The sequence below is a fragment of the Equus asinus genome, chromosome 1 (genome assembly GCF_041296235.1).
Source record: "Equus asinus isolate D_3611 breed Donkey chromosome 1, EquAss-T2T_v2, whole genome shotgun sequence".
Classification (NCBI taxonomy): domain Eukaryota; kingdom Metazoa; phylum Chordata; class Mammalia; order Perissodactyla; family Equidae; genus Equus; species Equus asinus.
This window is the reverse complement of record NC_091790.1, coordinates 164,337,403-164,363,952: the sequence shown is the minus strand read 5'-3', so window position 1 is coordinate 164,363,952 and position 26,550 is coordinate 164,337,403. Positions and strand designations below refer to the sequence as shown.

Here is a 26,550-nt window from a genome sequence, read left to right as displayed (position 1 = left end):
AGAAGTTCAGAGACAAAAAAGATAAATGTTTCTTTTCATAGAACCAGCAGAAATAATTGATTAAGATAATAAAGCTCAATAATAGCAATTATATATCACTGCAACATTAATTCCTGTGTGAGCCAAAGTTGTATTACAAATTCAAATTGACATCTGTAACTGGCTGTTTAATTGAGCAGCGTACCAGTACGCGGTACAGAAAGAGACACAAACTCCAAGAAGGCCACCTGGCTTATTCTCAAGGTGTAGTGCCAACAGCTGCAGAAAGCCTGTGCCAAGCTAAGGGTCTCTGTAAGCCATGGTAGCTACCTGTTGTAAGAAACATCGAATAGGAGATGTTTAAACCATGGCCGTTGACCCTCTCCTTCTTATGGCTAACATCTGGATAATAGAATCCTTAAACCTATACCATTCTCTGTAGGAGGGTAGCCAAACCTGTGGTGGCCAGAAATTGTTTTTGGAAGCCCATGTAAATATGGTGTTTAAAGCACTATTATAGCTGATATTAAGCAATGGAAATCAATATTGTAGCTGGTATAGCAGTACGGCAGTCAGAAGTGGGGTAATACACCCAAGCATTATACTGACAAGTTACGATTGATCCTGCAAACATCAACTCTAGTTAAAACTGCTGGATAAGCCTTAAACGTGACCTGTTCGATACAGATTCGAACCGCAATTTCTAATTCACTAGTCAGTCATACTCCTATTTATTTTTAAATTATGAAGAGAAATTGAAATTGATTAGATTATGCTAGAACTCTAACAATATAAGTAAACTATTTGAAAGTAGAGACTGAAAAATGAATCTATCTGTTGCTAAAATTCCTTTATTTTTGATTCTTGAGTAAATGGTTAAAAAACTTCAGCCTTTACTAAGCAGAAAATAAAAGCCTGTTGTCATCAATATCTAGGTAGTATTATGTTCCTATGTAGGCATAATTTATTCAGTGCAATGAAGTGTGTGCTAAAAATTATATACTGGATGATGGTTTAAACAGTGTAAGATTTTCATTGAATCCATTTTCACAATTAAGGAATTTCTTGTATTTTGTTAGAGTGCTGGATATGTTTGTGTAACCCTTTTTGAAGTGGTTCTCAGGTATATTTCCATCTTTAATTCTTATATTTCAAGATAATGCCTTTAAAAGGCATTGGTATTTTAAACTGTCAGTCTATATATGGAACTGTAGATTTTTATTTTCCATTTGTAGTTAAAGAAAAAAATATTTGTTGAAACTTAAGATATGATTAAAGAAAATCTGTTTACTATTTTCAAAATATGTGGGGTCATCTAGACCAGCAATTATGTTTGTACCAGATCTAGTGAAGCACACAGTGTTATTGGAGCAACAGTAACATTTGAACTTGTTCACTCTTAACATTTTAGGGGAGAAGACCGTGCTCTCTTTTATGGTTATGTAATTGGGTGTGCTTATCCTTATGTTACAGAGGATGGAATTGAGTTTTAGAGAACTGAGTGACTTCAGCTTTAAAAGAAATGAATTTTTAAGAAATGACAACATAGTTAAATTTGGGTAACAAAATAAATGTGGGTCAACAGTTTGTATGAGGAAAATTCTCAAATTGTGCATTACATATAGTTTAAGTATTTTCTTACTTGTTTTTGCACAGAAATTGGTAGCTTTATAAATTTTAGTTATATAGCTGTGCTATCAATCGTGTTGAAATCTCTAGTTAATCTAGTAAACTAACAGATTTTTAAAATTACATTCCAGTAACAAGTATGCTTTTTAAAAGACTTCTTAAATCTTTTCAGAATTCACATGTGTGTATAATTCATTTATAGATGTCTATGTTAAATTTCATAGAGGATGATGAGTTTTGGTAAAAGAGAGGAGTAGATTGGCTCCAACTTTCTATGGCAGTAGTAGAACTATCTAATAGCCTGCGGTGGAGCTGGAGTAGAGGAAAGGCTCATCTCCACTGCCGTCTTCGTCATTCTGCATAGTCGTTAAATTAGCGCTGCTTGACTTGGGAGATGTAATGATTTCTTCTGATGTGACTAGCTTAGAAGTAGTAATATCAAACTTTATATTTAATCCAACACAGTTGTCTTTAAATTGAAAGATGGACTTAATAATATGTTTAGTATACATGCTATAGTATATATGTAATAGTATATATTTAGAATAATGATTGAGTATGAAAACCGGGATAGTACATTATTAAGTCCAAAGTGAGCTTTTCAGAAAGGGTGATACTTGACTATTTTAGGACTTTCATTACTTTATTTGATCCCCTCTGCCACTTCTAAGTATTTTCCAGCCCAGCGTAGTTTAGACAAAGAAGAAGTAAAAGCAAAAGTGGAATGCTCCTTTTTTAGCAGCATTGTGAATGAAAATACTGACATTGATGACTACGAAGAGTTTTGAAGTATTGTTTATGGATATTTTTGCTGAAATTTGTGTGAAAGAAGACACGCTGTAGTTAATTTACACACCCATTCAAATGAAATGTTTTTAATTTCGGCAGAGCATTTCTGGCTGGTACTTTCCCTTTAGGCTGTAGTTGAAGTTTTGTTACGTTGTTCTTGACAATTCATGATGTTAATGTTTCACAAGATCTTATGCTATGTGTGTCTCCCTCTCAGTAATGTTTCTCACTTCCTAGTTTTGCTGTTGGTGGAAAATCTAGTAGCTTGTTTTCCAACACACCATTGAAATTATGTGTGAAAAAATCTCGTTGTATTTATAAATAGTGGCTTCCACTTGGTATGTCTTACTTAACAAATTTAGCAAATATTCCATACACTCTGAACTTTTTTTCAGTGTACCCGTGTGATGTGGACACCACCTCTCCGTGAGAGCTTCTCATATCCATTCCTTGTGCTTCAGATGTTGCTTGTGACTCATATTCTCAGGTAACTTTGACTTATCTTCAGTTGTTGTTTGTTTGTTTGTCTTCCATTGAATAACTTAAGCTAGAATTTTTTAAGTTTCCATAATAAAAACAGTCAGTGTAATAAAATAATTAAGATGATGCTGATGCTGGCTTGAATTCATGACGGTATTTTAAGAGTATAACTTCAAAATATTCTCTACCAAAAACATTTTCTTAATGTGCCTTCTAGTCTTCTTCCTTTTTCTTAGTGGTCCACAGATACTGCTCAAGGAGCAGCAAAGCTGCTTCCACTTCCTCTGCCATCCCCACTTTCTCAAGTCATTTTCTGCCACCACTATAGCTTCCCAAAAATAGGCAAAAAGAAGGGGGAAAGCTGGCGGCAGTAGAGTGTATCCCATAAGATAGAGTCCTTTGGAGCAGAGAACAGTTCGTGGAATGATTGTGGTCAGGTACATTAACATGTGGAATTCTTCTTTCTACATTTGTTTAGCATTTCTGAGAATCAGTCTGTAGGGGTAGAAAGAACCAAACGCAGTAGACCAAAGATACGCCAGGAGAATTCCTGCTGGAAATTCAGGATTGGATGGGGCTCTTCTGTGTCTTTGGCCTTCAGCCAGAGATGCAAGCACCACACAAGTGGAAAGTGAGTAGGACCCAGAACAGTTTGACAAATACTGAGTTTAGACAGATGCTGCCTTGATTCAGAGGGCAAAAATAAAATGAAACGGGGCCTATGAAAAAATAGAACGAAGCATGATGAAAATCTGAAGATGACTCAGACTAAGAACTCCCCTCAGTGATCTGCAGAATTCAGGAGAACGTGGTTGAAGTCTGTTACTCCAAACCCTTGTGCCATCCCTTTCCCCCATGATGGTCTTGGTTGGAACAGATCCATGATGTGGCTCTGTCTCTTGTGTAGTGTGTTCAGACCTGCCTTTCACGGGATGTAGATGGGCGCAGCTTTTGTACTAGCTTTTAAAGTCCCTGCAACTCCAATGTCATTGCTCTCCCCTAAATTCCTCTTCTACTATAAGATTTAAAGCTTTTTTTAGCATCTTCTAATAAAGTGAACTCTCTGAATTCATAACTTTTAGCTCTGGGGCACCTTGATAGAGATTTCCTTCTCAAAGGATTCCGGAAGAAGTGTTGCGCTATCCAAGTGTCTGATTCACCAAGGCTGTGTTTCCACATCCGCATTCTCGATCTTGGCTTTTTCCTCCAGTATAGTGCAGACAGTGGACTGCCCATCAGTCTTTAACTTCTGCGTTTCTTCTGCCTCAGCTTCTGTCTTAAATCTAGCAATGGCGAACCTTTGCTGGTGCTCACACTTCCTGCTTGATCTGCTCTGATCTGAGTAGCCGTGGATGGTGCTGCTCCACCTGCTGAGCACTGCTTCCTTTGATCCGTCCTGAGGGATGTACTGCAGAAGGTTCTGCTACTTTCCTATTGATGCTGTAACAAATCACCACAAACTTCGATTTATCTTACATCTTACAGTTCCATAGGTCAGAAATCCTAAAATTGAGGTACCGGCAGGGCTACACTCCTTCTAGAGGCTCTAGGGAAGAATCAATTTCCTTGCCTTTCTAGCTTCTAGAGGCTTCCTGCATTCCTGGGCTCATAGCCCCTTCCATCTTCAAAGCTAGCAATGGTGGGTTGAGTCCTTCTCCCATTGGTTTACTCCAACCTTCTTCTGGCCTTTTAAGGACCCATGTGATGACACTGAGTCGACCTGGATAATCTCCTATCTGAAAGTCAGCTGATTGGTAACCTTACTTCCACTTTGCCATGTAATGTGACATACACGGCTTCCAATGATGAGGACATGAATCTCTTTGGAGACCGTTATTCTGCCAACCATACTGGGGCTGTTCCCATTGCTGTTTCTTGGCCTCAGAGGCTGCTTTCTGTTAGGTTCTTCATTCGTGTTCTCTAGGTGCTTTTGTGGCCAGCTCTTTCTTTACTTTTTTTTTTTGCCTCCTAATCATTGTCATTTCAGCCTCATCTATGTCCTCATTCCTGTCTTTATTTTTGGTTTTTGCAGAAAAGTTTTAGGAGAATTTCCTTCCTTCAAAGTTTCTTCCATTCTCTTTGTTTTTATCTTAGTTGGCATCTTCCTTCTCATGTTCCTAGAGCTGCGGCAGCTTTTCCCACTGGTGGTTCAGCTTCATCGCTATCTCCATCTCCTCCCCATCCTCACTGGCACCTCATCATTTCCTGTCGGGGGCAGGCTGCTTGTCCTTTGTTCCTTGGTTGGCATGGCTCCCTTGTTCCCTGGTGTGGTTACTGCTGTGGCTGGTGTGACTGGTTGTGTGGAAGTGTGGTGGCTGCTTTCATTTCCCTGGGATGATGGCTGCTTTCTTGACTGTCGTCCTTTTTCCTGGGCAAAACTACATCCTCCTCTTCTGGATTTGTGGCAAACTTCTTGCCTTTCTTCTGAAGGATGACAGCCTCCTCTCAATCTTCTGATATTTCGTCCTTGGTACTGATTTCTGTCTCCTTCGGTGGAGTAGCCATTTCCTTTAGTTCTTGGTTTCCACCTGTAATTCCAGCTCGTGGTGTTGAGGGGAGCAGGGAGTGGATGGCATGGGTGAGCCAAGAGGAAACTGAGCAGCATTGATGTTGGCTGCAGCTGCTGAGGATACTGTGACAAAGCTAGAAAAGAGACTGACTACTCCTAATGCTAGAAATCATTTATAAATAAGGTTAAAAAGGTATTTATCTTAACAAATTGGTTTTGTCCAGTTTTGAATCTTAAGTACTTTTAGAAATTCAGTTTTGTATAAATCACCTAATATCAGCTATAGTCTTAGCTAGTTCTTGATTGTTCCTGGAGTATTTCTGTTATCCTAGTTCATTGCTATACTGATTGTGCCATCAGCAGGTGGAATTCCTTTGCTTTCCGTTTGTTCCCCTCCTCCCAGTGCATTCTGTCCCAGCTGCCAAATTAGTATTAAATTCTGCTCAGAAGTCTTTCTCTCTCATTACCCATAGAATGAAAATCATGTTCAGTACTAAAAAGCAGAGAAATGCTTTATTTTAGACAGTGGCTTTCCAACTTATTGACTCTGATCTACAAGAAATAAAATCTGTCTTACATTGTGACCTAGTATACACATTCGTGTGTGCACACAAACGGCTGAAACAGAACTTTCAAGGAATTGTGAATAATAAGGGATAAGAACCCTTGTTATGTAGGATGCAATCATGTATTTTTCCTCTCTACTTCACTCCATTAAAAATTGTTGTTTTTAATCTAATAAATTGATTTCATAACTCATTAATGTGTTACTTGGATTTTAAAATACTTCATTTAGGGGCATGATGGGAAGAGTTGGATTAGAATAACAGAGAGGGATGTCCTTTGGGGAAGGGAGACTTAATGAGTGGAGAGAGGCATTTTGAGGTGGCGCTCAGCGCCCAGGTGGGTTTGTCCTAAGGAGGATCTCTTACTGTATCCAGGGTGCACACGTTGGACCTCGGTGTGTCAACATGCATGCTCCACCTTGTGAAGATGTCAGGGTCTTCACATTGACTCACTGATTTAAGAGAAAAGTACTTCTTAAAACTAGTGTGAAAGATAAAATTACCTCACTCTCCTAAAAATCCCCTAAATTACAAGTCAGGGTCAAAGTGAAGCCTCTAAAGGTGGCTCCAGAGTGGCCCCCGCCTTGCCTCCTCTCCTCTTTTCTGCGTCCTGCGTGTGCAGGGCCCAGCTTTTATCCCACATCCTCTATGAAATCTCTCCTCGCTGCTCAGCCCGTATTCTGAATTCTTGCCCTGCTTGTCTGCAGAATACTTAGGACTTTGAATATGCTACTTTCTTTGATTTTTCATAGACGTCCTCTGTCTCTCCAAATGACTCTGTTGAATGCAGCATTAAATATGTTTGATTATGGCAACTGGCCTGGTGGGTCAGTGGTTAAGTTTGCGCACTCTGCTTTGGTGGCCTGGTTTTCACTGGTTCGGATCCCGAGTGTGGACCTACACATTGCTTATCAAGCCACACTGTGGCAGGCATCCCACATACAAAATAGAGGAGGATGGGCATGGATGTTAACGCAGGGCTAATCTTCCTTAAAAAAAAAGTTTGATTATGCATTCACCAAAATATAGTTTGAAAAAATTTAATGGATATACTGACCCAGATGCCCTCTCTCTCTTTGGCAGGCTTTATTTTTATAGTAATAATGAGTATTTACTTTTCGTAGAAAACTATTGTAATTGAGTGTCGGGAGGTATAATTTCTAACCCATTGGGTCATGTTATAACCGGATCATGTTTAGAGATTCTAATTTCCAGCAGTTGGGATCCATGCTAGAGTATTTTTTGCTTACACTTACTGATATTTATTTTATCTTCTCAAGGGCTACAAAACTTTATCGAGGCAGCTTGATTGCACTCTGCATCTCCAATGTGTTTTTCATGCTTCCGTGGCAGTTTGCTCAGTTTGTGCTTCTCACTCAGGTAAGGCACTTACATTTTTAAACTGACTTAAGCTTAGTGTGTTTGATTATGTGAAATCGTTTGTGTAAAATTATAAAACTGAGATGTTATGTGATTCTAAGCCCTAAAATGATTTTTAGTTAATACTTTTAAAGAAAGTTCAGGGTAGGGGGATATGTAAGATTTACTTATTAGTGGGTGTTAACTATTTATTTACTAGTAGAATGCATTTATTAAACTCAAATTTATAACAATGCTTATATTTGTTTTTCAGTATTTTTAGTGTGCTTAAAAGAGGACTAGTGCTATAATTTTAAGTATTTTGCTTAAGTAAACTACAGTATTTCTCTTAAGTAAAATGTATTTCTTTTATGAATAATGCTGTGCATTTTTACACATAGGATAAATAGTTAAACAGTTCATATTTTATATAACTCCCCTATCAGTCTGTAATTGATCTATCATCTTTCCAAGTACGCTTGTCTCCCTTTCTTTTCAAATAGAGGTATATAAAGCAAGATAAATGTAGCTCGTTGAGAGAGAGAGTAAATTGTGTGTTCATCTCCCCACCTGCCACTACTATTTTATCTTACGGGCCATATTCATATTCATATGAAGCAGTTTAAGAATTGCTTTGTAATGTTCTTTGAAATGCCTTGCTTGAGAAATGGCGTCAGATTTGGATTTGAGTCCTAACTATTCTGTAGCTTCCTTTGTTTTTTTTTTGCTGAGGCAGATTTGCCCTGAGCTAACATCTGTTACCAGCTTCCTCTTTTTTTGCTTGAGAAACATTTGCCCTGAGCTAACATCCATGCTAGTTTTCCTTTGTTTTATATGTGGGTCACTGCTACAGGATGGCCGCCAACCAGTGGTGTAGGTCCGCACCTGGGAACCGAACCTGGGCCATGGAAGCAGAGCGCACCAAACTTAACCACTAGGCTGCAGGGCCTGCCCCACTACCTTCTTGACTTGGACAAACTGCTTAACTTTTCTTAGTTTCAGTTTTCTCATTTGTGAAATAGAGAAAATAAAATAACCTACTTTATTGGGTTGTGGTTAGGATCACATGAGGTAATGCATGTAAGATTCTTTTTTTTTTTTTTTTCAAATTTTTTTTTTAAAAGATTTTATTTTTTCCTTTTTCTCCCCAAAGCCCCCCAGTACATAGTTGTGTATTCTTCGTTTTGGGTTCCTCTAGTTGTGGCATGTGGGACGCTGCCTCAGCGTGGTCTGACGAGCAGTGCCATGTCCGCGCCCAGGATTCGAACCGACGAAACACTGGGCCACCTGCAGCGGAGCGCGCAAACTTAACCACTCGGCCACGGGGCCAGCCCCCAAGATTCTTACACATTACCTGGTACTTAGCAAGATGTCTGTAAGGTTGGCTGCTTTTATCATTAATTAAAAAAAGAGGCTCTATTTGTGCAATTTTAATTCTTTTAGATTCTTCCTTTGTCTTCTTTAGTGTGATTACATTTTAAGTGTTTCTAGTTTGAAGGGTCCCTGAGAGTCCCTCCTTAGGGTTCCACCCTGGAGGCCTGCTGTGTGTTGCTCAGCCCCTTCCAGTTAGTGGGGAAGGCCATCTCTTTCCTTTTGGGGCGGGGGTTGCGTGGGGTGAGGGGAGGAGGCGGTGTGATTCTCTGTGGGGCTTATGTTGAGTAACAATGCACACTTCTTTGCATAAAGGGGAAAAAATATAGATTTGTTTCCAAAAAGTTGTATGAAATATGAACTGTTTATTGTGTCATCTCAGTCTTCCTTCAAGAATGCAGAGCTCCCATGGATAAATCTGGGCAAAGAGAAGCCTTGTTTTTCTTGCTAATGGGAAACAATGTTGTAGATTGTTTGGAGAAAAAAACCTTGATGAATAGAACTTAAGTTACATGTTTAAGTATTCAGCTGTTTTGCAATGTGTTTATACTATGTTTCTGTGGTAGGAGAAGTGTGGAGTTAATCTGAATTGCTTTCTCCACGCAGAAAGGTGGCGAGGCACTATACCTCTATATTTTACTAAGACGTACATTATCATCATTTAATCGATTAATTCATCTAAATCTCTCCAGTACTCTTAGAATTCTTGGTAAATGCACACACAATTTTGTTCAAAACTGTAGAGAAAGTTAAAAATCCCTTTGTAATGAAAGTACTCCTTCTAATTTGAAATGTGATAATAACTAATGTGAATATTTGGATAAATGAAAGAGAACACTAATGGAGACACTTGTAAAGAGTGACTAACAAGCAGAACTTAATGTATTTTCACACACACATGCATTAAATAATTATTTTTGAGTTTGATGTACCTTCCCTAATTATGTATTAATTGTCATATATTGTAATTAAATTTGAATGTTTTTTGACTGGGCAGGGCACTTTGTTATTGTACATGTTGACAGTAGAGTCACCCTGACGTTAAAATGAGTATTGTTTGGATAATCCACAAAGTAGATAATTTACATGGTTAATTGAGAGAACTGTATATGGAAGAGAAAAATCAACCAATATTTGCTATATTGATATATTGACCATATTCAGTAATAAATTGGCAGGTAAGAGGAAAACTAAAGATCTCACTTTCAATATAAATATAAATATAAATCAGTTTGAAACAGCAATAAGGATAATCTTTTCTTCATTCTTAGAGCTATTCACTATATATGTAATTTTTAACTTCTTTTTAAATTTCAGATTGCATCATTATTTGCAGTATATGTTGTGGGATATATTGATATATGCAAATTACAGAAGATCATTTATATACACATGGTAATGATTTTTAATTTCTTTTTTTCATTTAGTTTGACCTTAAAACAAACTTCTGATTAGTATTTGATTTGTTCACGGTTGAAACTGGTTGTAATATAATTCCATAACTAAAACAAGTGTAATTCAAAACTGTGATATAATTAACAGACCTTGTTTTAAATAGGCCACCCAGAAAATTTTAATTTAGGTCAAATTATCTGATTTGAGGTTGTGCCTGACTTCTATGTTACCAGTAAAACAGATAATTCATGAAGGAGAAGCATGGAATTGTATATTGTCCAGGAGCCTTCTGTTAAAATGAAGAAGCATGTTCATTTACTGAGCACCAACTATTCAGGCACACGGGATGTACCAGTGAGCAGAGCTACAAAGATCCCAGCACGCTTGTTGATTACATTCCAGGAGAGTGGAGGAAGGAGAGAAGACAGAGGATAAATAGTAAACGTAGTAAATGGGTAAATTATATAGTATGTTAGAAGGTGATAAGGACTGTAGAAAGAAAGAGCAATCCATGGTTCCCCAGGGAGATCAGGAATGCCAGCCTCAGGGGAGGTGTCCAATGAGGTGGTTATGATATCAAACCTGAAGTGAGTTCGCTCACCCGTTGTGCAGCAAGCCAATCTCTGACACTGGGTGTAGTTGAAGAAAGTAGGAATTTATATTGCACAGTGCTGAGTAAGGAGAGAGGGCACCTAACGCTGAAATCCCAAACTCCCCAAAAAGCTAAAACGAAGGGTTTTTATTTGGGGTTTTAGGTAGGGGAGGGGGAGCATATGGCCTTGCTGGTCGGAGCTTTCCCACCAGCCTGTCTTTGCCTTGAGACTACTTGCAGAGAGGAGGGAGCCCGTGACCTTGCTGGTCAGCAGCTGTCCCAGCAGCCTGTAGCTCCTTGGCGAGGGGGAGGGGGAGATAATGAATCCAGGTGCTTGTCCTTGGCCCTTTGTCTCCATGGAGGATAGTGGATTCTGGAGCCAGGAACCCAGGGAGTAAGCAAGGAATGAGTACTTTGGTTTTAACCCCATATATGCTGGGTTTAATGTAGGGAAAGTGGTATCAGGCTGGTATCAGTTAGAGCAGGCCTTACTGAGCAGTGGAGAGTGGAGCAGAGATTGTGAGGAGGAGAGGAAGTTAGCTAAGCAGATGTCATGGAGAAGAATATTCTAGGTTGGTGGAACAGCTAGAGCAAAGGTCGTAAAGCTGGATGGTTGATTTTGATAAATGTTTATTCTTTCTTTTGTTTTTGTCATTAGTTCTTACAATTTTGATGTTCTCTTTTTCCTATAATTTTAATGCTTCTATAATATGCCATTATTATTGTTTATTCTCTAATAATTGGTACATATAGACCATTTATAATATATAGGGAAGTTAAAAACAAAGTTATGAAATGAACAACCATGAGCCTACCCTCCAACTGAAAGATAGAACCGTCGTGACTTTGAAGCACGTGTGTGCCCTGAACATACCCCACTCACTTCTCCTAGAGATAACCACTACCCTGACTTTTTAAATTATAATTAACTTGTTCTTCTTTCTGACTTTACCATATATGTATTCCTAAATAATATGTTTTTATTATTAAAGGTTAGTATTTTTTTAAGATTTGTAAAAATAGTATCCTTTTATGAGACTTAGGTTTTCACTCAGGTTTCTGGGATTTGTATGTTATTGGAGTTCAGACATTTTCTTTGCATTTTCCATTGCATAAATAGAGCACAACTTATTTATCCATTTTCTTGTTGAAAGACATTTAGTTCTTTTCCTCTTCTGTTTTCTTTTATGAATAATGCTGTACCTTCTTACAATTACCTCCTGGGGCATGTACATTAAGAGTTTCTCTGGGGTATTTATGTAGTAGTAGAATTTCTGGGTGGTAAATTATATATGTGTTCAAGTCCATAATTTAATACTGCATTGGTCTTCAAAAATGATTAGACTGCTTCAAACAGTAATGTATAGCAGTTCATATTATTCTATATCCTTTTTTATTTTGTCAATCTGGTGAGTATAAAATGGTATCTTACGGCCTTAATTTGCATTTTCTCTGATTCTCAATAAAGCCAAACATCTTTTTGGTGTTTATGGGCCCTTTTTGTTTCCTTTTGTGACATTTCTGTTCAGCTCTTCTACCAGTTTTTCTCTTATGTCCAAGAGAAAATCTCATCTGCTTTATTCACTGCAGTATAATCCACTATTTCCATTATTTATTTTGATGCTTGACTTGTTCCAGATTTGCTACTTCAGCTTGACTTCTTTGTCCTTTTAGCATGTTCTCATTACACTTTGAGCACTTTTTAAAAGAAATGAGTGAAGGCTAAACTCCATCAAATGCTTTTCTGCACCTGTCTAGATGATCCTGTGCATTTTTCCCTCTTCAATATGTTGTGGTGGTGAATTATTTTAATTGATTTTCTATGTTAAGAAACCTTGCTTTTCTGGGCTAAACACAATTTTTATATGTTGCTGGATTCACTTTGCTATTATTTTGTTAAGAGACTTAAGTCCTATTCATGAATGGGATTGGATAGTAATTATTCTTCTCTTACACTTGGCTTATTTTTTTAATCAAACTGTTTAATACTATAGTTTTTTTACATTGCAGTAAAAACAAGAATAATTGTTAAGCGTTTAGAGTCCATCAATCACACAGTCACATAGGCAACTCTGGATGAGGACCCTCACTCAAAGCTACAGCTATAAAAGTACTAATATTACGCAGGGTTGGTTGGTAGTAGAACCTGTCTTGGGTAAATGATATATGCTTATAACGTGACTTACTATCTGTGGAACTTAGTTACTTACTAACTATGGAATATCTTCTTTTGTTATCACCTTACAAATTCCTAAATCCCCATAGTTGCATAAAGGAAAAAAGACAGAATTGTCTCCAAAAAAGAAAGCTTTTTCCATTTTTTTATTGTCGTAACATACACATAACGTAAAATTTCCCCTCTTAATCTTTTGAAGTATTTACATTGATTGTATTAGGTACATTCATATTGCTGTGCAACCATCATCACTAACTCCACAATTCTTTTCATCTTGTAAAATTGTAACTCTATACCCATTAAAAGAAACTCCCTATTCCTCTTCCTCCCGCCAGCCCCTGGAAACCCCAATTCTGCTCAATATGTCTGTAATTTTAACTACTCTAGGTACCTCATGTAAATGGAATCAAGCATATGTGTCTTTTTCTGAATGGATTATTTCACTTAGTATAATATCCTCAAGGTTAATCCATGTTGATGCAAATGGCAGTATTTCCTTCTTTCTTATGGCTGCATAATATTCCACTGTATATATATACTACATTTTCAATATCCATTCATCCGTTGATGGAAATGTAGGTTATTTCCCTGAAAATAACGCAGTGAACATGGGAGTGCAGCTATCTCTTGAGATCCTATTTTCATTTTTGAGGGGATTGCTGGATCATATGGTAGTTCTATTTTTAATTTCTCAAAGAACCTCCATACTGTTTTCCATAGTGACTGTACCAGTTTACATTCCCACCAACAGTGGGAAAAAGAGTTCCCTTTTTTTCACTTTTTTACCAACACTTATCTCTTGTCTTTTTGACAATAGTCATTCTAACAGATGTGAGGTAATGTCTCACTGTGGTTTTGATTTGTATTTCTCTAATGATCAGTGATGTTGAGCACCTTTTCATGTACCTGTTGGCCATTTGTCTGTCTTCCTTGGCAAAATGTCTATTTAGGTCCTTTGCCTGTTTTTATATCAGATATTTTTTTTTGCTATTAAGTTGTAAGAGTTCCTTATGTGGATATTAACTCTTTATCTGGTAGATGGTTTGCAGATATTTTCTCCCATTCGTAAGTTGCTTCTTCTTATTGTTGGTCATTTTTTTTTTTTTGCTTTGCAGAAACTTTTTACGTTGATGTAGTTCCCTTGTTTATTTTGCTTTTGTTAGCTCTGCTTTTAAACTCGAGCAGGGCTGTTTGCATCAGGGCTGATGTATGAGGAATGGGTAGCTCCTGCTGAGCTAAGAGCCAGAATCGACTGAAATTAACTACAATTTCCTGTCCAGAAGTTCTCCTGGAAGTTGCGAGTCTTGATAGACTCCCAAGTTCCAAAATAGTTGTATCAGATAGATTCCACCGGGGCAGTTATTGTCTGGGGGGAGACAGATTCCTGCCCTTCTCCAAGAATGTTGCAGCTACACTTGACTGATTTTGATATCAGATTTATTCTTGCCCCATAAAATTAATTGTAAAGTATCCCTACTTTTTGTGTCTGTGATAGATTTTGTGTAAGATTTGAAGGAATAGTCCCTGAAAGTTTGGTAGATATTGGCCTGTTAAGCTATATGGACAGATATAGCTTTGTAGATATCCATTTTCTTTGTAGACAGATTTTAAATTACTGATCTAAGTTATTTTATGATAATAGAACAATTTAGACTTTTTTCTTGAGTCATTTTTTTGGTAACTTTTATTTTGCTAGGAATTTTCCCGTATCATCTAAGTTTTAAAGTTCACTAACATGGTTTTTCACAGTGTTGCCTTATTTTTTTTAATTTGCTAAAATACAGATACTCAAAAAAGACATAGATACTAAGATAATTTGTAATAATCTCTCCTTTGTTCTGTACCTTCTAAATTCTCAATTTTCTTAGTTTATTAATGTTCCAATTTTCTTCTTCAAATTTAAATTTGCTGATGTTTTTCAGCACCAGTTGTTTGTCAAACATTTTCTAGGTCCTGAGGATATTGCAGTGATAAAAACAATGAAAAAAATCCCTTCTTTCCTGGCGCTTATATTTTAGTGTACACAGAAGTAATCCAAGTATGTAAGATAAACAAGATGTTCAATGGGAGTAAGTACCAGTAAGGAAAGTAAAGCAGACGAGGAAGGTGGGATTTGCTGAGTAGGTAGGAGTGTTACTGAAAGTTCGGTCTCTGATCCTGATGTCAATCCAAATAACGAGAACAGAGTCTTGGGTGAAAAAGGAAAGGCTTTACTTTGCCAGGCAGAGGGAGCAAAGCAAGGGCCAGTGCCCCAAAAGTTGCTTGCTCCCCGTTAAGAAATGGGTAGGGGTTTTATTTGGGGTTTTAGGGGAGGGGGTCTGTGGCCTTCTTGGTCAGCATTTTCCCATCAGCCTGTATCTGGGTCTTTTTCTAGCGGAGGAGACAAAGGATTTCTCAGATGAGTGTCCTTGGCTGTTTATCTCTATGGTGAAGGTAGACTCTGACGTCAGGAAGCTGAGGAGTTGGGCCTGGGAAGCTTCTGTTTCTTGATATTCTCTGGACATTAGTTTCTCTGTAAAAGAACTTCAAGGTCCTGTGATTAGCCACAGCTTTAGTGGGAGCCCAGCGTGAGGCCATCTGGACTTTAAGAATTTGTAACTTTTATTTGGCTCTATAGCTCAAGGAGGTCAGAGGTTAAAGAAACAAACGTTTACGTATGAGTGTAACTAAAGAACCGGGGACCTGGGAATGTGTGCCTTACTTTTAACCCATATATGCCTGGTTCATTGTGGGGGAACCAATATCAGGGCTGATACTAATTAAGGGCCAGTAACAGGGGAGGTTGTAATTTATAACACTGAGAAGAGAAGGCCTCACTGAGAAGGTTATGTGGGGATAGATGAGGGAGCTCAAGTAGCAGCCATTAGGGTAAAGGAAACAGCAAGCATAAATGCTCTGAGGTGGGAGTGTACCTGGTGTGTTCTAGGATCTGCAAGATGTGGCAGGATTGGAGTGAGAGAGGAAAGAGTAATATGAAATGAGGTCCCAGAGGTGAGTGAGGCAGACCTCAGAGGGTGTGTAGATGTTTGTAAAGCCTTTGGCTTTTCTTTGGAGTGAGAATCAAAGCCCTTGGAGGGTTTGACCAGACTTGCTGCTGAGTTGGGAATGGACCCTGAACATCTCCCCAGACCTTTAGTACCTTCTTTCTTAGACTACCTTCTATTTTCTCTTGAATACTCTTGGCATTGCTTTGCCTGATTCTTGGTTATGAACCTGTTTATTCAAAATGATAGTATTCTGCTAATTTTTGCCAAAATTGAGAAAGTTTTAGAATTACTCTTAAATTTTAGCACTTCTGGAAAAAAACTATTGTCATAAAGTTTTGAGAATTTTGTTGTTTACCTGTTTAGTATGTATATGAGAATAATATACCATGACAAGTTAAGTTCATTCCAGGAATGAAAGAATGATTTGACATTAGAAATTCTATTAATATAATTTATCACATTCATAACTTTTTAAAAAGGTCAACAATATGATCAGTTCCTTTGATGCTATGAAGGCATTTGATAAAATTCAACATCTATTTCTGATTTTAAGATCATATTAAAATGAAAATACGTCTTTCATTGAAATTTGAAATACATATATTTTAAACCAAAAGCTAATAACACAAAATGCTGAATCAATAGAACTATTCCCATTAATGCCAGAAGCTTGATAAGTATGCCTACTGCCATTCTTATTACTTAACATTGTTGCATGAATATTAGTGGATACAATTAACTAAAAAATAAGTTTCAAAAATAGGAAAGGAAGATATAAAAGTATTATTATTTGCAAGTGATATGATTTTGAATACCTAAAAACCCCAAATTAATAAGCTAATTATTACTGGAAACAATGAAAGATTGTATTTATTTATGCATATTTAACATAACTTTTTTATATACGATGAGAAAATGTGATGAAAAAAGATTTCTGATACAATAGCAAAGGAAATAATATCCTTTGAAATAAACTTAACATGCAGAATCTATGTGAAGAAAACTTCACCTCCTAGTAACATATGCAGAAGAACACTTAAAGAATTGGAAACAACATGTATTATTTTTGGATTTAAAGACTCAATATTGGACAGACATAGTGATTAATGTAATGTACATTATTGAATAAAGCAATTCTAGTTAAAATGTCAGTTTTTAGAACAAGCTGATTCTAAAATTCATATGGAAATTCACATAAGTGGACCAAAAATAAAACTTCTAGAAGAAAACGTGAATTATTTTATTTTTAAAGGCTTTTCTAATAATGGAGCTAAATCCTGAAGACCTAAAGGAAACAAATGATAAATTTGACTAACATAAAAATCTGGAAAATAATCATAATACAGAATACCACAAAGATAAAAATGAACTGGGAAAATATTTACAATATGTTTATTTGGTAAGGAGCTATGTTCTCTGTAATATATAAAGAGAGCTCTTAAGGAAAATAACTTGATAGAAAAATGGGCGGTAGGAATAGGTAATTCATACCCACACACACACAAAGCAACATAAACAGCAAATAGAAGAAAAGATGCTGGGTCTCACCCACTATTAAAGGAATGGAAAAGTGAAACAGTGAAACAACATTTTTCTCCTCTTAGATTGGCAAATATTTAAAAGTGTTGGTAGGAGTGTGTATGAGCAGGAACTCACGCCCGATTGGTGGGAGAGTAAATTGGTGCAATATTTTGTATGGCAATTTGTCAGTACTTTTTCAACTTTTAATTTATGTGTATTTTCAAAATTTATTTTGTGTGTACCCTTGATCCATCAATTGCACTTCTAGTAATTTATCTCGTGAATATGTTGACATGTACGTAAGATACACACGAGGATGTTTATCACAGTGGTGTTTGCAATGGGAAAACCAAACTACACTAAACTAGAAAGCACTTAATGTGTTCAGCAGTGGTCAGAGGACTGGTCAGATAAGTTATAGCACAACTCCAGAGTGGACTACTTTTTTCAGTTAGTCAACAGAATGAATTAGATTGGTTTGGATTGATATGGAAAGCTCTCTGAAACAAATTAAGAGTAAAAACAAGCAAAAATATAAACTAGAATTTATGGGCTAAGTTTGCATTTGTGGTTTTTAAAAAATGTAAGCTAGAATTTGTACACGTGAGTCAGTGGAAGGGTGCACACAATGTTGGTGATCTTTCAGGTTTTGAAGTGTGGGATAGAACGTGGGCTGTTTTCATTGCATATTCCCTTTGGAAAGCGGTTTAAATTTTGTTTATCGTGGGCATGTGCAATTTTCAGAATAAAAAATGTTTTTTTGCTTTCTGTGCATTAATTATATTTTTCTTGGATTTTTCCAGATTTCTCTTGCACTTTGTTTTGTTTTGATGTTTGGAAACTCAATGTTATTAACTTCTTATTATGCTTCCTCTTTGGTAATTATTTGGGTAAGTGTTCCTTAACTACATGGCTGTTTTTGAAACTAATGGTTCATCAGTTTCTTTATCACTGGTTTAGGAGTCATGAAGGATTTTCTGTAAGAACCGCTCAGGTGTTTTACTGAATGCATCTGTGTGTGATGGAGTGTTCAAGTCCTCAATTCCAAATCAGGAAAGAAATACAACAAAAGTTAATATTGGAAAACATAGCATATTGCCTCTTAGTCCTAATTTGTCCTATCTTTCTCCTTCCTCGTCTTTTCTGTTGCCTGAGTTTTAGCCCCAGGGTTCATTTTAGAAAGGTTTCTAGGCTGTCTGCTTTTTTCCTTGCCTTTTTTCAGCTTTTGTCCTGTTCTTGCTCCACTCTCTTTTCCTCCCTCTGGCATCTTGCAGCGGTCTCTCCTCCTTGTTCCGCTGTGATCAGAGGCTTGAGGTCTTGGTTTTGTAGGTTTTTCCCTCTTAGTCTCCTTGCATGAAATATTCAGGTAGTTTAAATCGGGTGATGATTCAGTTATATTTTGCTAAATCTCTATAAAGAACAGATTTCGATTATCAGGAGACTGTCTTAGAGAATTAGAGCAAACTGTGAAAGGTCATCTAACTCTTTCTGCCACTTTTGGCAGGATGACTTTCTAAATATAAATCTCCCTAAATTTAAGGACTTCCGGAAGTGGTTATGCCTTTTTTATTAGTGGGTTTCACCATTACAACGTTTTGCAAACCTAAGAGGAAAGAACTTCTTTCTTATATTTAAAGTGCATGTGCTTTAGCATGAGGCTGGTTTCCTGAAGAGGAAGGATATTGTGCTGTCTTAACTGAAATGTATCCTGCTCCTTGCATAATCATTTAGGTTACTCAGGTCATTTTCGCTTTCTTGATTTCTAGAACCAATTAACAAATTTGGGACCTCCTATTTCTTTGTCCCATTTTACAAATAATATTTATTTAAGATCCCATTTCCCAAGAATATATCTCCTCCCAGTCTAGACTGCCATCCTTTTCAAGTGGTGTGACTCGAGTGTACTTAATCACAGAAATTAGCAGTTAGCATATAGTGATGCTGTGTTTCAACAATGAAAAAAAATCATTAGTTGAGTTGCTGTACTTTGAGATTAATGATAGTTCTTAATCATTGAATTCTGTTTGTAATTAGGAAATGTGACAGTGTACTCAGTTCTATATTTTACGTGTATACGCAAACAAGTCCTGGTATTACTCAGGTTAAAGTCTTGACTCTTGGTACTTGCGTACAGGGAAACCATTGAATGGAAAATTGCATATCAGTAAAGTCTAATCTAAGTACATTTTGCAGGAAATTTCTCTTCAGTTTAGTTGATCACCTGCAGTGTGTCAATTTTCCTGCTAGGTGCTTGACACCAAGGTGTGTCTTAGGTATGAACTGAGCAGATTTGTGTATATTTCATATATTTTGATGTGTAAAAATAAGTATTGCCAACCATTACAGAATATAGCATGTTTTTGAATATTTAACTATGAACACACGTTTGCCTATTTTTATTTATTGTTATTAGTTTGAAATCCAAACCTTATCACATTTTGTATTCTCAGATATTCAGAAACTTCTGAAAAGATTTAATTTTGGTTCATGTATTTGTATTTTGATCTCCAGCCATATTTTCCCCAAGTTTGAAGTAGATTTGGATCAATATAGGTACTGTACTTTGGGAGGCTATTATGGACCTGGAAAGACACAAGATTTGATAGAGGAGAAGTACTTAGCTGATCCATTTAAAACTGATTTGTAGTTTATTCTAAGAGTTAATCATATTTAACTTAAGGAAAACCTTATGACTATAAGACACCTGTCTAAAATTCTAAAATTATTGCATACTACTTAGGTAAATCAGAGATGTAAAATCAACCATAGAAGTATATATATACACACACATGGTGATTCTGTTTTCAACCCTACAAATTCACTAACTGCCCTAATCTACGTTGGATGACAGAGGGCTATGTCTTGAAGGCAGTGAGCATGTGGTAATGCTATGTGGAACATCGACAGTGTGCTGAATTTTAGATTCTTGACAGTCCTAATATTTAGATATATTTTTTGGTACTTGAATTTATGTCTATAAGTATTAACTGTATGCTATGCTGTTTTCTCCATGCAGGGTATACTGGCAATGAAACCACATTTCCTGAGAATAAATGTATCTGAACTTAGTTTATGGGTAAGAATCAATCTATTTGAATGCATATTTTTTCTTCTGTAAAATATATCTTTAGTTTTATGTTTTACTTTTAAGGAAATGATCTATGTAATTCAGGGGATCTCATAGTTTTGTAACATATTAGGGCTCAAATTTTTTTTTTTTTTTTAAGATTTTTTTTTATTTTTTCCTTTTTCTCCCCAAAGCCCCCCAGTACATAGTTGTATATTTCTCGTTGTGGGTCCTTCTAGTTGTGGTATGGGGACGCTGCCTCAGCGTGGTTTGATGAGCAGTGCCATGTCCGCGCCCAGGATTTGAACCAATGAAACACTGGGACGCCTGCAGCAGTGCGCGCGAACTTAACCACTCGGCCACGGGGCCAGCCCCTAGGGCTCAAATTTTAATGTGCCAAATTGCCCTTTTCATGAAGCAAGCTAAGATTAATATTGAATAGGCAGTTAAAGAATTTCAGTTTTATTTATTTTATTAGCCATGTTTTTTCCGAGGAGCAGTGCATGTGTAAGAAACTATTAGTAGAAGGAGAATTAACTGCAATTGCTGTATGTCTCCTATAAAATATATTAATTTTGATAATAAGATTGTGTGTGTATATTTTTGTTTTTACTGATAGCCCCTTGATTTTGGAGTAACATTCTTTATTTTAATTTAAGTTGCATTTTTTAGCATTTTCTCTTGGATCTGGAGATAATTATTTCATGTATGATTAAAGCATTTATTTTTTTTCTTCCTAGGCTATGTCTATGGAATGGCTATGTGAAATGTTGGTCTATTTTTGTTTTGTTATATTTTTCTTTTGTAGGTTATCCAAGGATGTTTTTGCTTGTTTGGAACTGTCATACTCAAGTATTTGACATCTAAAATCTTTGGCATTGCAGATGATGTAAGTGCATTTTTGCTTAAACTTGAAAGGCTTGAACAGAAATCAGACAGGCTAAGAATGGATTACCCGAGTTATTAAAGTACCATTATTGAAACCAAATTCTAAGATGAAGTCTGTTCACCTGTTATTTTATCTATTTATTAGACTAGAAAGTAAATGTGACTATGAATATAGTCTCTATTCTCACCAATTAATTTTTTTTTACACAGTTCTCTCATTTTACTGGTCTTTCTACATCATAAAGATTTTAAAATTTTAAAGCAAGAAAGCTCTAGAGACTTAACCTCAAATTTTAAGCTCTATTCAGGCATTTTTCTCTGGCTTCTTTATAATCCCCTCTTGTAACAAATAAAGATGCCATCCTCAGAGCCTCTTAAACTATATATATCGTATTATAGTCTCATTCTTTTTTTCCTCCAGTTTTCTGGTCAGTGCTTGTGAAAGGTTTGTTTATAAGCCTTTATAGGTAATTTAATCCAAGTTAGTCCTCTTAAGAGAGGTTTTGTTGTTGGTTTGTTTGCTTTGTTTTGGTATTTGGATAGGAGAGAAAATAAAATGAGAAGAATTCTGCTTTATAATTTTAAGGATTCTTCCTATCCATAATTTTGCGCTGCCTGTTTTATTTTGGTGTTTTAGTAAGCACATTAACTAAATGAAAAGAGAAAGCAACACAACAACTGACACAGAAAGAGCAACGTAAATCACGTGTTTTCTGCAATTTATTTGAATTGGCTATCTTTCCTCCTCCTGTGGTGGATGAAAGCTATGGACTTGAAACTGGGTTCTGTGAAGTCCTGGGACTTCTAAAGACTCTTCTGTGGCATCCGTTTGCTTCCCAGTCCCCCTGCCAGCCCTCTTTCGCCAAGGGCAGTTTACTTTATTCTCCTACATATTGGACATTTATACAGGTTTTCGTATGGATAAGGGAATGTTTCGCTTAAAAAAGATCGAAAACAACTGAACTTTTAAATGAGTAGTCTACAACTGTGAAAAGATTTTTAAAAGTATAAAACTGTAGTCTAAAATGTATTTATTCATTCATTCAATATGTACCTGCTATACGCCTGGCAGTAGAATGCATCCTAGAGAAACAAAACTGAATACCACTGGTCTAGTGGGAGATAGGAATGGTTTCTAGCAAATATAATGCAATGTAATACGCTATGGTAAAGATAAGTACACAGTGCTGCAGGAATCCACAGGGGGAGAGTCAGGGAAGGCTCCTACAAGTCAGGGATGAAGATGGAATCTCAAAGGTGATTGTTGGCCAGGATGCAGAGAACGAGCAGGAAGAGAAGTGAGATGGCCCAAGTCCTAGGTTTATGGAGTCTGTCTTCTCACTGGGGGAAGGCAAGCCAGTTAAAGTATTGATTCAGGTTAAACTGACTACTGTCATTTCTGTCACAGCCTGATGCTGTACCAGGGCCAAAAGAAGTGCTACAATAACAGTTATTTCCAGATTAGAAATAATTTAGTTGCAACTTTAATATTTCTAGAAATCTATAACATTGATCAAGGGCATCAGCTCATAAATTCTTAATTTTGACATTGATCAAAGGAAAGGAATGGCAAGGTTGCATAGCTCTTGAGAAGCATTGCCACCCACCCTTCTCTGTTAAGATAATCAGAAGCACTTCCCTTCCCAGAACCAAGTGAGCTATTTCTTAGTATATCCTGGATTTCCCATCCCTGCTCCTGTCAATTCTCTTTTTGGTAGAAGCCTAATGTTGTCTACTAGGGCAGCTCAGTATTCAGTGCCCCAGGGTTTACACTGGAGTCTGGTTACATAGGCACCCTCTGCCTAGCACGTGTCAAAATTCCAGACTCCCAGAAGGAGTGTAGGTGTTCAGCATAAAGCACGTTGTTTGTACAGTTTAGGTACAGTGAGCCACTTTTATCATTTAGGGTGGTGGGAGTCTTCCAAAATCACGTTCCCTGATGCCAGCCAAGGGCCAGCCTTGCTAGCAGGTTTTTCAAAGGATAGCATTCAGGCCTGCTGTGTTAACTCTTATCTGAATATCAGATTGGCCCTTCTTTTTCTGTCTGCCCTACCTTCTTGGATCTTCCATGAATGTATACAGCACCTCCCAGTCAGTCATTGATTTGTAGAGAGTTTGGGCTCTCTTGGATCCCCCAGTGCATGTATGCAGCTTTCTGGTCCACCAGGGATGTGAAAACTTACCTACCCCTTGTTGCTTGTCTCATTTCCAGAATCTCTAAGATATGTTAGCTTGTTTGCCAGTCTGCTGTTCACAGCACCGGGACTGCAACCTTAAGCTGGCAGAGCTGTGAGCTTTTGCCTTTCATTTCCTACTGAGTTTGCTACTTTTACTGACAGTGCCTCTGAGCATAGATTTTTTTTGTTCTCTGCACCAAAACAAGTTAGCTCCCTCCAGGAGCGAAGGTTCTGCTTTTCATGGCCAGCCTGGCCCTGGTGGAACTACTATGCCTACCAAGCTGGGGGAGGTGGTGGTGGTGCTCATGGTAGGTGGGAGCAACCTAGGCAAGAATGCCAGACTCCCACTATTTCTACCCAAAGTTCATCATTTTTTTAAATAAATGAATATTTCTCCATTTGTTTTCCTTTTGCTCAATTTCTAGAACCTGATATGGTGGTTTTTGAGAGTTTTGTCCAATTTTGTAGTTGTTATTGGGGAAGGGGATTTGCCCGCGTCTTCCTCTGCCACATCTAGATTTTTGAGTGTTGGTCCAGCCTTGTGTTTCTCAGATAACCTCACTTGCTCACGATGTGTTATTCTTTCTTGATGTTGCTGGATTGGGTTAGCTAATATTTTTAAGGATTTTTGCCTATATTCATGAGTAGTATTAGGCTGTAGTTTTATTTTCTTGTAATGTTTTTGTCTGGTTTTGGTTTTAAGGTAACATTAGCTTCCTAAAATTATTGGGAAGTGTTTACTCTCCTGTTTTCAAAGAGAATTTGTGTAGAATTGGTGTTATTTCTCCCTTAAATGTTTGGTAGAATCCGAGTGAAACCCGCACGGCCTGGAGTTTGCTTCATGGAGGATTTTCTGCTACGAATCTGCTTCCTTAAGAAGTTATTGGTAGTTTATGTCTTTAGAGGAAACGTACCCGTTATCATATATATCATCAAACAGATCTTGTTTTTAAAAAATTATTGTAGGATTCAGTTGACAAAAGTTCTTATTGAAATTTTTGCATATATATGGAATGATCTTTTGTACTCTTTTATGTAGTTTTTCTTATTTAGAATCAATATTTTATTAGTCTCCTCTAAAGAGATGTTCTTTTCTTTTTGCTATTGTTCCTACTTTCTATTTGTCATACTACTATTTTCAAAGTACCCCCTTTTTTAAGTCCTCTTTGTCGTATTTCTTTTTGTCACTGAATTCAGTCATCCTCATTTCCTTCTCATTTCTTCGGGCTAGTTCTGTAGCTTTTTCTGATGCTTGAGGGAAAGTGCTTGGCTCTTTTGTTTTCACCCTCTCTTATTTTCTGATAAATGCATTTAAAGCTGTGAATTTCCCTATAAATAGCACTTTTCTGTGTGTCTTACAAACCAGCTTTATTTTCTGATTTTATTTTTACCTGAGGGTTAAGTTATATGTTACTTAGTTTCTAGCCAAAGGATTTTTAAAGTCATTTCTAGTTCTCATTTTCCAATTTTATTGCATTTATGATTAGAAAAAATTTGTATGATATGAATTCTTTGAAATTTATTTTGGCATGGTGTGTAAACACTTTAAAAAATATATTTTACTGGGGCCAGCCCCACGGCTGAGTGGTTAAAGTTCCTGTGCTCCTCCTCGGTGGCCTTGGTTCACCAGTTCAGATCCCGGGCACAGACCTAGTCCACTCATCCGCCATGCTCTGGAGGCATCCCAAATACAAAGTAGAGGAAGATTGGCACAGATGTTAGCTCAGGGCTAATCTTCCTCAAGCAAAAAAAGAGGAACATTGCCAACGAATGTTAGCTCAGGGCCAATCTTCCTCAGCAAAAATAAATAAATAAAAATTTTACTTGTGTTTGAGGATAACATGTGTTCTCTTTTTGTGAAGTTTGTATTCTGTTTGTGAGCTTATTAATAGTATTATTTAGATGTTAACGTTTGTCTACTTTTTCTCTTTTAGAGGGAAATTTTTAACATTTCCAGTGAACACTGTCAACTTATCAATTTCTTCCTACTGTTTTTTCAGTTGTTCTTGTATACACTTTGAGTCTACACTGTTAGCTGCAAATATGTTTATGATATGTACGATCTTGCTTTGCTGTTTATTTTACCAGCATATTCTGTCATTCGTTTTCTCTTTTCATATATTTTTTGCTTGAATTCAGTTTTGTGAAACATTACAATTGCTAACCTAGATTTCTTTGGTTCACTTTATCTGGTCTATCTTGTTCTCTTCTTCTATTTTCAACCTTTCTGCATACTTTTGTTTTAAGTATGTTTTTTGTAGATAATATAATATTGGATCTTTTTTCCTTAAGTTTAACTTGAGGATCTATCCTTTATATGTATGGCAAATATTGTTATATTGGGACTTCTTTCTTCCATTTTATTTGAGATTTTTCAACTATCTTACTTGCTTTTTAGATTTTTTTCTCCTGTTCATTGAATAGATAATTTTCTTATGCTATTTTAGGCGCTATATATTCTCCCTATTGTTTCTTAAACTTATCAGCGTATATTTCTTCCCCAACAAGGGAAAATATTTGAGATTCTTCAGCACATTCCCACCACCCTTTAATTTCTACTCTCGCCCACATCCCCTACTTATGTAGGTTTCCTTTAGGGTTTTAGTTATGGTTTGTCTTAGATACAGTTTCCCCCCTTTTCTTTGGTCCTTGCTTTTTTAGACAATAATGAATTGAAAGTTTGGTAACTGTTTTCTTATTTGTTAAATGAAAGTAATTCCACCTTCCTCACATGGCTTTTGTGGGAAGTGGATGAGGTGACATAAGTGAGAGCACTTGGTGACTTGTAAAGAACTACACAATATTGATTGTCAGTCAAAAGGTGCATTTTACTCCATGTCCTGCCCAATTTCTACTTCTTTCAAAAAGTCTTGTCAATCCCCTTTTCAGAAATCTGAATCACTCATTCCTATTCTTAACTCCATTGCACTTGTCCCTTTGTGATTGACAGACATCTGTGTGTGTTACCAAGCCCATTCCAGCGAAGGAGATATTGTGCAGTGTATTTCACCAGCTTTAGCACATTGAGCAGGGAAAACCCAGGGATAAAAGCCTTAGGGATGACA

The 26,550-nt window shown here is 36.8% G+C and overlaps 1 protein-coding gene across 2 annotated transcripts in view; it reads left to right on the top strand.

Annotated features, from left to right (window-relative positions):
* Positions 1-26,550, top strand: part of DPY19L1 (dpy-19 like C-mannosyltransferase 1) — a 104,184-nt gene that overhangs the window by 54,837 nt on the left and 22,797 nt on the right. For both annotated transcript variants that reach the window (XM_070511737.1, XM_014838758.3), the window contains exons 8-13: positions 2,793-2,884; positions 7,233-7,332; positions 10,000-10,077; positions 18,157-18,243; positions 20,370-20,429; positions 21,229-21,309. In XM_070511737.1, coding sequence (XP_070367838.1) covers positions 2,793-2,884; positions 7,233-7,332; positions 10,000-10,077; positions 18,157-18,243; positions 20,370-20,429; positions 21,229-21,309 — 498 coding nt within the window. The remainder of the gene's footprint in view (positions 1-2,792; positions 2,885-7,232; positions 7,333-9,999; positions 10,078-18,156; positions 18,244-20,369; positions 20,430-21,228; positions 21,310-26,550) is intronic.